The sequence below is a fragment of the Manis javanica genome, chromosome 12 (assembly GCF_040802235.1).
Source record: "Manis javanica isolate MJ-LG chromosome 12, MJ_LKY, whole genome shotgun sequence".
Classification (NCBI taxonomy): domain Eukaryota; kingdom Metazoa; phylum Chordata; class Mammalia; order Pholidota; family Manidae; genus Manis; species Manis javanica.
This window is the reverse complement of record NC_133167.1, coordinates 100,084,627-100,097,423: the sequence shown is the minus strand read 5'-3', so window position 1 is coordinate 100,097,423 and position 12,797 is coordinate 100,084,627. Positions and strand designations below refer to the sequence as shown.

The 12,797-nt window shown below is 39.9% G+C and overlaps 1 protein-coding gene across 1 annotated transcript; it reads right to left on the bottom strand.

Annotated features, from left to right (window-relative positions):
* Window positions 1-3,007: 3,007 nt before the first annotated feature.
* On the bottom strand, window positions 3,008-12,583 carry MTNR1A (melatonin receptor 1A). Its single transcript, XM_073219294.1, is given in 8 exon segments — window positions 3,008-7,352; window positions 7,355-7,472; window positions 7,475-7,517; window positions 7,519-7,610; window positions 7,612-8,120; window positions 11,437-11,487; window positions 11,490-11,805; window positions 12,512-12,583. Coding segments are annotated over 8 exon segments (1,290 nt in total). The 3' UTR covers window positions 3,008-7,263.
* Between the last annotated feature and the right edge of the window lie 214 nt (window positions 12,584-12,797).

Here is a 12,797-nt window from a genome sequence, read left to right as displayed (position 1 = left end):
TGGCTTGCTCCTGGTCCTGGGACCTGCTCCATGGAAAATGCACATGTAACTGGAAGCTGCCTCCAGACAAGAGATAATGAGGAACTGAGGCCTCAGTTCAAACAGCCCATAGAAGGCGAATCTGGCCAACAACCGTGTGAATGAGCACAGAAGACTTGGGGTGCCCGCACCCTCTGTTGACACCTAAGTGCAGTCACTGGAGAGACCTGAACCCAAAGACCCAGCTTTGACCAGAGCAGCCAGAGACCAGGATTACTGACTCACAGAAACTGTGCGTTCAAAAGTGTGAGTGCTTTAATCCTGTACACTTAAGGGTATTGCTCCCACAGCAATAAATAGTTGATACATTGAAGATTTCAAGATTTTTAAGTGCAATGGCCTAGAATTCCCCATCCTTTTTTCAGTGTCCCACTCCTTCTGAATCAGAGTCCTGACCGTGACATAGCAGAGCTGTTGAAACTGAGAATCTACCTCCTCTGAAGCCCTACTGCTCCTATAATTAATTCCTGAGCCTAATCCTAAACCTTTTTCTGCCTTCCAGCTAAAAGAGGTGATGGTGTAGATCTGCCAAGGGGAACCCCTGGGCTTTTACAGTCAGCTTCTAATTGGTGTTTAACTTTTGTCTTTCTCCAAATTACTAATTGCTCCAGCATCAGCGATCCTACTCTGTATTCCTTCTATTCACTATTGCCCCCCATTTCTTAACCCCTGATACATTGCATTCACCAGTACCTTCCCTTCCATCAATAACCCCTTCCAGTGCACAGTAGAGAACAGCTACAAAAACTGAAGTCTTGAGAAAGTTATGCCTCCAATGTGAAGGTTTCAAGGGCTATATTACAGCTAATGAACAAGAAAGAAACTGAAAGAAAACAGCAAGTGTATGTATCATATCTGAAGAATTGTAGAGGACCTATAAAAATTGCCTCTAATGAGCAACTGTTGATTCTCAGAGGTTCATTTTAGTTTGATTTTCTGTGCTGGGGTCTTATTCACATGGAAATCTGCGTTTACTTTTAACCCCTGGTGGAAGTTGCTGTCAGTTCTATATTTGAGAGCAGATTTTTATACCCAGACTAAGAGCCCTATGCAGAACTCAGCCATGGGAAGATGACTCATGTTCTGTAGAGAAGAACCCCCACCTCAAGGGTCCCTCATTTGCCCATATGTTTAATGATACTAGGTTGTGTGAATGTGATGCAAGTCCTGATAAAACTGATTAGTGTATCTTTACCTACTTCCGGAGAGGGTAAAAAGAATATAATAAATTCTGTTACATTTTTAAAGAGTTCCTATTAAGATGAGTTTGTGGGAACTAATAAGCACATACATATAAATCTAAGAAGGGAACTAAAAAACTTCTTGAAAAGATTTTGAAAAAATCATTAAGCTCTAATTTTAAAACTGTGCTGGTTGTTTAAGCAATAAACCCTTCTTCAGAAACTGACAACCCAAGTTGTAATGATTTCATTACTGTGGGATGAGAGGCAAAGTGCAGTCATCAGTCTGTATTCAAAAATACAATTGTAAGTGATACACTAATAAATCTGAAACATTTCCAAGATTGGTAAATGAATGGATAAACATATTTGGATCTAGAGTCACTTAATACTCTTGATGAACATGAATCCTTTAACAATCTTGGTTATCTTGGGTGGGGGTGGAATACATTAATTTTCCCATCAAAATTATTAGAATTTTTTTTTCAAGTGACTTTTCAAGTAGTAGCAAGATTTTCAGATGCAGTTAACAAGTCATTAAGTGAGGAATAGCTACAGAATGCTGCCTTGAACTCATTACCCCTGCACAAAATAAACAACTCAAGGTAAATCTTGTTTCCTTTATGAACCCACCCACCAACTCATCTCTTAATTTCTGTAAAGCAAATCATACTATTTTGTGTGTAAATTCTTCATTACATCTCTAAATGACACTTTGTTTTAACTGAAAAGACCATCATCACACCCTTAAAAAACCAATTAATCCTTTAATATTTAGTAGTGTTTAGATTTTAACTTTGTATTAAATAGTTTAAAATTATAGTTTGTTTCAAACAAATCCATTAATTATGAATGGCTGACCTGCCTCATAAGCCTCTTTTCAACTTTGAGTTCCCCCTACATCTTTTTATCCTTCAAATATTTATTAGAAAAAGTATTTTCCAGATCCTGTAGGTTTGGGAAAGGTTTGAATTTCATTGATTTCTCCTGTGATGTTAGCATGTGCTCCTGTTACCTGTATTTCCTGGGAATTTCCAGTTAAGTTAGATTCAGTTTTGAGCTTTTGGAAGAGAAGACTGCTTGGTAAGAGGTGGTGTGTATGTTCATCTAATTGTTTCTTTTTATGATGGTAGCAGCCACACTGCCTTTTAATTGCGTGTTAGCACACCTTTCCTACCATGTGGCAGGCCCTCTGGAGAGCAAATACTGTGTTTGTCACTTTAGCTCTACCTCCTTGCATGTTTCTGGAAAACAGCAGATGCCCAATATTACCTAAAGGTTTAGTGAATTTGGGAGTTCATGGTTCAGTCTCAGCTCTTACCTCTTCGTAGATAATTGTCTTGCCAATTAATTTTTAATGAATTTCATTTTCATCTGTAAAATGAGAGGATTGTGTGAACATGGCCTCTAAGGTCCCTTCAAAGAGTCTATGAAAGGGTCGTGCAAAGGTAAAGAATATAAGCTGTCTCCCCCACTGCCCCAAGAAATTCTAAGAAGAAATAAAGAAATCTATCCTATGCATGTATACTGACCAAGAAATAATGTTTTCTCTCTTAAAAAACTATTTTCAATAGTGCAATAACTTTACACTGAGAAAGAATACAGCTTCTTGGGTGCATTTATCAAGCTTGAGCAAATAATGCTTAATTGAATTAAGTTTCCTTCCACGATGGGTAACAATATATAAAGACATGCTATATGAACACATATAAATGACTGAGTAATTTAAATTTTGCTAAGAAAAATGCCAAAATAAAAAAACAGGCCTATAGTCCACAAACAGGTACATATCTTAAGTAATTATCAAACCACCCTCTACCCTTAACCAACTTTTGTTTAATTCCCACCAGATAATAGGAAAAACAAACTAACCACCTTGAAATTAGTGATAAGAAATCATCTTTACATATATACATATACATGCATGTACACACATACAGAACTTCTATTAGAAAAAATATCTACAAGCAAGGCTATCAACGTAGTTCATCCTCAGTGGAAACAAAGTACAAACATGGGTGACCAAAAGCAAAAACATGCAAGTGTGTTACCTCATGGGCTATATTTTCAAAATTTAAAAAAATATCTTTTGAATAAGCAGACTTCATAAACTTTATTCAAATTTATATCCATACTGCAAGAAAATTGGTACAAGTATAAAACAATGTCAGAAGTCAGGTTAATATCTTGTATGTAACTACTTTGAATTGTCTAAACCAACATTTATTATCTAACTCAGTGGTCACAGAGTCAATGAAGACTTAGCTTTCTAGGTAGCACCAATGATCAAGAATTTTTAGAGCTTTGCTGAATGCTCATCATGGAAATAGAAAGTGCAATTCATTTTTCTATTCCAAATGAAACTATCTTCTCCATTTTATGCTAATTAACCAGATACACTTACATTGCTCACTGCAAGGTAACAGTTCAATCAGAAATTAGAGCACCAGGTCACCCCCAGAAAAGACAGGATCAGTATCTAATATCTAAAGGCAACAATCACCAGTTGGTTTTGAAATGGGCATGTTATTCATAGATCTCCTATAATCAGAACACACAAATGTGTCCTCCTAATAAAGGAATTGTTTCCTAGGGACAACGTATATTGCATTATTACCAAAAACATCTAAACAATCCTTTTACTCTTCAAAGCTGTGTAGACTCTTCATATTTGCAAAATAATCAACATTAAAGATGAAACAAAAAGTGCCAAGTAGCTAAAATGTAAATATGCACCTGTACATTAGACAACCATACACACTTATTTTCATGTTAAACTCTTTAACAGCAAAAGCATTCCTAAATAATTGCTTTTATTAATTTGAAATGTTTCTGTTCTAGAGATGATCAATACTACAAAATATGATTAAGGGTTATGATTCTAACGTGATTATAAATTGCTTTATGATTGATGTCTCACAGTTGAATTTAAGTTTCCCTTCATCACTTTAAAACAAGGTGACTCCACATTCGGCGCCACTGTCCTTTGGCTGGTAGACAAGCCGAGGCTGACCCCAACTGGCTAATGTCCCAACATTTCAGGAACTTGGCACGATTGCTTATATCACACCCCTCTAAACATAATTCCAAGCAGAGAATCTCTTGGTACCCATTTAGCGTGTTACTGATTTTTTTTAACCCCATCTGTTATGGTTACATTATATCTATGCCAAGATTTTGATTCAATACCTCTTAATTTTGGCCTTTCCCCATGTTTTATAAATGTAGTTTACATTCTATCTTTGGTGTTCCAAAAGATCTTTGCAAAAAAAGTCCTAACTTGTCAGCAACATAAATTTTGAACACAACTAAAATCACTTTCACGTTTTCTGTAAATTTTCATTCTAAATATTTGGTAATGAAACATGCAATGGAGTAGACAAACTGTAATTAATCCTCCCCCCTCAACCTATAGTATCTATTAACTCTTTAGTTCACAACAAAAATAATCATATTTTGTGTGATTATGAGGCTTACAAAATGAGGTATAGGCAATATGTCCCAAACAATATTTTCCCACAGGTATAAGAAATACAGTAATATTTGTTTAACAGTGACATTCGCTGGGAGCAAGAAACAATTCAATATTTAAATTTTCCGTAAGATACTACAATTAAGGCAAGCCCCTCAGTGGTAATATTTAAATTATTTAAAAATTTTTTGGTCTATCCACTCCAACTGGATATTAGTATAGGTACTTAAATCAGGTAATGCTAGCAATTGCACATGATTCTAGCAATCCATTTTAGAAAAGACAAAGATACACATCGTACTATCCTTATTCTAAATCAATGGTCTTGCGTAGATTTTGTCTATCCAGTCTCAGATCCCACTGAGTGCTTTTGGAAACAAAGCAGTTTTCCCCAGTAAAACACAGGTACTGTTCTCAGCCTCACAAAGCCTCCAGACTAGGCAGTGAAGTCAAAGCTATAGACAAGTACAAATATTCATAAAATTTGTCAGTGTGCCTCTCAAAGTGTTCTTTCTTTTCATTTCGAACCTTCACATCACCACTAGTACTCAATATACAGAGGGAAGGCTAGCAAAAATTATTACATTGGTTAGTAAGTAATTCTGATAGATTAAAGATGTTTAACAGAAGTTTATAGCTCATTAACACAACTTAGCAGATTTCACAAAAAAGTTTGCTTCCTTCAATAGCACAGCACAACTCCAGTGATGGCCCACACACCAGTGTGTACTATGCAGCAGTCACTTGATAAACAGTTATCTAGTAGTTGAAGGAGTTAATCTAGTCGACAAAGTAATCTGTATGCTCTAGAATCAGGCACAACTGATTATTTATTTGAGTTTTACAGGAGGAAAAGACATACTTTGCTAAGAGTTCTTACTTATCAATATTACAGTGAAGAAACCAGTGACAGTATCTTGAATGCTTACAAGTCATCTACAATGAGATTCCATTAGAGGAAATCGGGTCTTTGACATTATCTTTGTGAGTTGCTTTCCCTCTGTCAATATTTTACCTAGCTAATATCCCAATAATAGTAAAGCAACATATTTCAAAACTTTAAAGTTACACACATGATTATCAGGTGAGATACTCGGCAGACAATTTTTTCAGTATTTTTGCTATTGTGTAAGTTACATAAAATTTGATAGCAAAGGAATCATACTATACACAGTTAACAAACATAGTAATTCATTTGAGCATCAAGAAAAAAGTGTAATACATTTCAAAATGTTCAGTTAACATGGTCAATTTCTTTCAAGGTTCAGCTATCTGAAATTTGGAATGTTCACTTCAAAATTACCTAACATTTAATGTTGGTTCTGACTAGAACTTTTACACATAAATGACTTGATGGGTAAAGTAATAGAGATAACATACACACACACACACACACACACACACACACACACACCATCACCACAACAAACCACAATTTAGCATTTCCCAAACAGGCTTGATGAAAAGAACTATTTGAGGAACCTTTTAAAATAATTGATCTGGAACTTCCTAAGGAGATTCTGATGATCTAGATATAGACATATCAGCAAATGCATCCACATCACTTTCTGTCTTATGTATATAGTTGCAAATCACCAACTCATCTAGCATGAAATCGTTTTGGTTGCAGACCTTTAAAATACAAGAAACCTGCCTCTGAATTTCTGTGAAAGCGCTCCATGCAGCAAACCTCACCGTAGTCCCACATAGCTATTTGGAGCAAACTAGAGCCCTAGTTTAGGAAACCACAGTTTACCCATTAATTTTTTTTTTCTTCTCCTAGACTTTCAGTACTACTAGGGCAATCAAATGCTGAGATGAACTATTAAACAATGTTGTTTTGAGATATCCGTAAAAGAAAAACTACCTGGTTTAGGCATTTACTATATTGTCCAAGAAGATTATCAATCTAGAACACATGCAGCATTTTAAGGATCTATAGCCCTTTGATTCTTAGCCATTTTTAACTTAACTCATTGGATGACTGAATGGTACCGAGCTGAAGGGGTGAGCTTTGAGTAGCGAACCGTTATGATCAGGACCAGAGCCAGCACTGCAGTGATTGGTGCTGCTGTTGAGTTATTCACTGATCTGTTTTCATCCTTTCACTGTGTAAGAATCAATTATCCCATTTTCTCTTTTTGTTCCATTTACCCATTTATAACTAAGATGTATCATTTGCTTCCCTATTAGGAATCTCCAAAAAACGGAGGGGAAAAGCAGTTACTACTTGGTTGGCACTCATTTACAGTAAGAGTTTGCACACTTTCTCCACTTAAATACATTGAGCATTTTCATTTAATATTATCCCACCCCCATTCCTGAACCATATTCTTCAATTAACATATAACTCTCTACATGTTCTGTATTTCTCCTAATAAGCAGAATTAGAGACTTGTTCAGAAGGCTGATAGTACCATTAGCTCAGATAGTACATTAAGAGCCAACCTCTTAAAAGCGTATGCTTTCTCTGCTGTGCTGTTTTTCCAGACATCCATCAAAAGGGAAGCAAACAGGAAAAATTATAAGACCTTGAGCAGTGTGCATATCTTGCCAGTAAGGCTTTGCTTTTTAAACAGAGTCCACCTTTATTAGGTTATGGGTGGTCATTAATAGAGAGGGTCTGCACTTAACCCTACATGCGACATCATTAGAACTTCCACAAAGGACACCTTGGCTGTACACAGTGAGACTGTAATTCTTTTGTATTCCTTCCTGAAATTTTGGTTCAGAAGTCCGTATATAATTGTATTGAGACAGCTGTTGAGATACGCCATGTAGTGTAACTGGCCACAAACAGCCATCTGGGATCCCGGGTACCACGCTGAGGCCACAGCGAGACCAATAAAGTTTAGAGGAGCCCAACAAATGGCAAAAAGTATGAAAACCACAGACATGGTGATGAAATTCCTGAAGTTTTTGTGGTTTCACTTCGGGTTTGTCAGGTTTTACCCTCCGTCTAATCTGAAAAACCGGGATCAATATTCTTAGGCAACAGAATGTGGCGATGGTCATAGGAACTAGGAAATGGAAAGCCACCACAGCTATGGCGTATGCTCAACTGACAGACCGTGCAGACGTACAGGAAGAGATCCTCGGGTCATACTGCAGGGTCCCGATACACACGTTGGGCACGATTGCCACCAAGGTCAATATCCATATCAGGAACACGCAGCAGAGGGAATCCTTGTTACTGTACAGCTTGTCATTCATGAGGCTGTGGCTGATGTAGCCGTAGTGGTTAATGGCAATGCCAGTGATACTGAATATTGAGCCGATGGCACTCAAACCCATCAGGAAGGCACTCATTTGGCAATGCAGATATCCCAGGTTCCATCCATTGTTAAAACTAGATGTCAGCACCAAGGGGTATGGATAAACAGCCACCACCAGGTCTGCAATGGCGAGGCTCACCACCAACATATTTCCTAAAGGAGAAGGCTCAGAAACTATAGGTTATTGCCAGTTTTACACGGATTGCATTTGTTTTCGTTCAGTTATTTTTAAAAAAAGAGCTGTCTCTGGAACTCAGATGACCTGACATCACGACTCTGGCCATATTATAAATGAAGTGGAGGCCATTTTCACTAGGAAGTGAGCCCACTGTTGCCCTTGTCAAATCAATTCTACTGTTTACAAATTCCCATGTTCCCCAAACAAGCCATGTTCATGTTCATAAACGATTGTCTTTCAAACTGTTTGGTTTCTCTTGTGCTTTAAAAAAACTTGAGGTCAGTATACTCACAGCACATCGTTTGTTCTAGAATCTTCTCCGTTACTTGAGAAACTTCACGTGCTGTCATTTCTCAAGCCAGCCATGTCTTCCCTAAGTTCCAGGCCTTCTGTCCCTCTCTGGTTCTTCAACGGTTCTCAAATGGGCCTCTAATTCCTGATCTTGGCGAGTAATGGATCCTTGTCCAAAGCATAATGGTTAAGAGAAAAGGGGTTAGAATATTGGCTTCACCCCTTATGTCCAGCTGGGGCAAGTTCTAGTATCTGACCAAACCTCAGGTTCCTCTCCTAGAAGATGCGGGTAAGGAGACTTCTTCACAGGTGTTTAATGAGGATACATTGAAGGAATCTGTCAGGTGCTGCACGGCATCTGCCACATGGTACGTACTTGATGCATGTTGTTCATATTCTACAAATCTCCCTCTGCAACCCAAAGGAAAAGGCAGAAATTCTCTCAGATTTTATAAAGAATTTAAGGTAAAAAATTACACCCTAAATATTCAGCTTAAGTGATAATTTTCTAAATACAGTAACAACACATTAAAAAATAAATAAAAAGAACCCTGGTTGTTTTATGAGATGTTCTACAAGTACGTTTTTTACTTTTGTGAACTCACCTGCCTTTGTTCCTTCCTAGTCCTTTTCTGCCAGGAATGGCTCCTCTCTCTAATTTTTAAAATGCTGCCTATTTTTTTCCAGATTCATTTTAAACAGAAATGCCCAAAGCCTTTGCTTATTTGCCCAACTACATGGAAAAGCTTCCTCTTTTGAAGGCTCCTAAATTATTTACTTATATAATCTTTAATTTAGATTATAAGAAATTCCATTGAATGAAAATGATTAAGTGCAAATAACAGGTGCTGGGGGCACAGGAGTGAACAGACAGGGATCTAGACCTTGATCTTGGAAAAACAAACGAACAAAATTAAAATAGGGAGCTCAGGTACGAGAGTATGAACAGAAGGGGCAGCAGGGAAGTGAGCCGGACAGAGGTGGGGAGGATATTCATCTGCAGATTTGGCTTTCCTGTATTTTGAAATGCCCTGAGGATATGTCTTCCTTGCATTTGTATCCTGAATAGTGCCCACTTGAGACTTTTACTCAAATGCTTCAAGAATTAAATGATCATCTCCCAACATCTGAAATAAAATTGCCTTTGTACTTGAAGTTCCTATCTGATTAATATAATTCCCCTGGAAAAACCATTGCAAAGAAGTGAAGCAAAACAGCAGCCATGACCAAAAAAAGGCAAGATTTTGTCATTGAAGTGGGGATTTCAGATAAACTGTCATAAAAACAATGTCTTTGAAAATTGGTTATATGAGGCCAAAAAAAAAAAAGCAATAAAAGCAGATTTATTTTCATCACAGATCTGTTTCAATTCCCAATGAAATATTTAAATTCCAAAGTGGGCATATTTAAATAAATTTTTGACTCAAATGTTTAATACTTAAAAAATATGTATAATATATGAAATTCTGCTACAAATTGTCATCCAAATGGTACATTTTTACCCAGAATGTCATGATGACAAACTGACCTGATAAAGATTTATTTTTAAAATATCTTAAAAATAAGATCATAAACGGTGTCATGGGTTTTTTCCACAGCTTTAATCTTCTGCTCCATTTACTTTATGGCAATTGTTTCTTTGCTGTTCAAGTCATTACATTATGTAAATCTTTAGTTTAGTTGTCTTTGAACTAATCCCATTTTCTATGTGTTTGGAGAAAAGAAAAAATTAAGCCATAGCCTCTATGCAGATGTGGCTATCAGGCAACTCAGCTGGAAACTTTATCACAATGCCTCGTGTGTGGAGTGGGGGGGGGGGGTGTTACTGTGTGACTCCAGATAATAGTCGGACTTTTAATAGTCGGTTCTCACTTGTTAAAGTTAGAAGGTGCTCATTTGGTAATATCGACTCTAGCATCAAATTTCGGACAGGGGTAAACCCCAGTATCCCTGACATAGGGCTATTAAACATTTTGAAGGTCTTCCCTGGGGAGTCAGATGTCAACATACTCCCTTCAGGTGAGGAGGGGGTCATAAATAACCCTGCAATTGTATCAGCTTCCCAAAAGAAATGACTAGTTCTTCCTGGAAAGGAGCTAAACAAAATTATAGTGATGATCAACTACCGGTAGAAGAAAAATATTGCTTTTGTCAAGCACGTCGCGCTTGGTCCCTCCCCTCCCCACTCTCAACTCCAAACAGATCGCCTCCAAATGTAGAACTAGTCATCTAACCGTCATTTAGAAATCTGAACATTCAGTGTCTTACGGACAAATGGTCCTTGGGTTCCCGCCGAGGTAAACCAATTTCAATTCGTGGGAAGAAAAAGCACTCAAACACAAAATTACCTTAATCGTAGATTATATATAAATATATTCTTGGCTACAACAACTTCTACTTTTAAAATGTAAACTTGTTTCACTTGGAAGAGTAACAGTTTTTGAAGCATATTTAGGAGCCTATGGTTCTTTTTAAACTGCATGCTAAAAACTGAAAACTCCTCCAGACACAAGAACTAAAATTACTGCATCACCATGTTGCCAGCTTATATGTTTTCTCATATTTTAGCAAAGTTGGGAAAACAAATTATATGTAAAAGTAAGTGGATCTGCTTTGAAAGGGTTTCTTCGAGAAATGTGGCAACCTGTATCCTGTCCTGTGTCTCTCAATCTAACAAACCTCAGAATTGAAAACTACAGATTTTTTTCCTCTAAAATAAAGAGAACGTGACTCAGGAGAAGTTTTCTACCTCTTAGGGACTTAAGACTCCCTATTTTGAAGGATTGGTCAAAGATACGGGCAGGGTAAATAAAACAAACGGAACGGTTTCGGCCTCTACTAGTTAAAATGACTCTAAGTCCCCAGTGTTTAAGAAAATAACGGAATTTTCCTGGGAAAAGCAATCGACAGCCGAGGGCGCCGCGGCCTGGGAAGGTGGCGGAGGGGCGAGGCTGCCGTCGGGCCAGGAGCGCGCTGCCGGCCCCGGCCCCGGGCCCCTACCTGCGCTGCTCAGCGTCTTCTCCCAATGCACCGGCAGGGTGACCAGAAGCTGCCCAGGACGCCCACCGCTAGGGTGACAGTGGGGACGGAGGCGGAGCCGAGGGCAGCCCTGCCGGGCGCCTGCTGCCGTTGCGCCTCCGGCCCCGCCAGCCACCCCGGGGGGCTCCCTGGGCCCCCCCGTCCTCGCGTCCCCTCGCCGCGCGGCCGGACTCCGCACCTGCAGCCCCGGCCTGCGGACACCGGCTGCCGCCGAGAGCCTCCGCGGACCGCGGGACCAGCGCCCCCGTGCGGTAGCCCGGCCCGAGGGGCCGCGCAGGGGAGCCGCGGTTTCGCCGAGCCGGGCCCAAGGCCGCCCCGGTGGAGGCACGCCTGTTAGCCGCGTGCGCCCGGTTCCCTTGCCTGCAACATGGGGACAAAAGTGTGTCGGTCTCATCCGCCTCATCCATAGAAAGAGGTGAGTTTGATAGCCAAGTTAACATAGTCAGTGCACGAACCACAGCGGCGCAGATGGCTCCCCACCTCCCCACTGGGCGGCCTATGCAGTGGTGGGGTGCGCGTGGAAAACCAGGAACACTGAAAAGAATGGACTTCCCAGAAAGGAAAGGGCCAGAGAAATGGGCCCCAGGCTCTGCGCACAGCAGAAACGTGACTGATCCCTGAACCATGCAGATGAGAATACATGCAGAGCAGCCACCTCAAGACAAAGGTCTGAACTGGATGCCGTGGCTGCCCCTCAGTGGGTTCCCACGGCTCCCTGGAATCAAGCCAAATTACCCAAGTTTGTGCCGGCCTTCCTGGACTGGGCCTTCCCAGCCTTGACTTTCCTAGCCGTCGGTTCCCTCATCCAGGGCACTGCTCGGCTCTCTAACCCCGTAAACTTTCTCTAGTCTCTCAAGTATCACCCCCTTTCTCCCCGTCTCCCCACGTGTCCCTTCTGCGTGCACCCTCCTTCCCTGCCCTGCCCTGCCCTGGCTCTGACCTCGCCAGGAGGGCATCCCTCAGCCTGGGCTCTGCCTTCCTCCCACTTGCCCCCACAGTTCACCCCAAGTCCATTTTCCTAATACCCACCACATGCCCTCCTGTACCCCTCTGTTTTCTTGTTGGAATCCCACCTCAAGCCTGTGAAGCTGGAGTTGAGGTTGTTCATGGTTGCATCCCCAGTACTGAGCACTGTATCAGGCATACAGTAGACACCAATAATCATTTGTCAAATAAAATGGGAGAGTAAGTGAATCCATTACTGTCTGGTGGCTTTAAGATAACATAATTTCTATGAAATCATGTCTTCCATCATATCAGAAAAAATGCTATTTGTCAGACTAATAGATTCCTAATGCATTTGTCACCCTCAAGTCATGAGA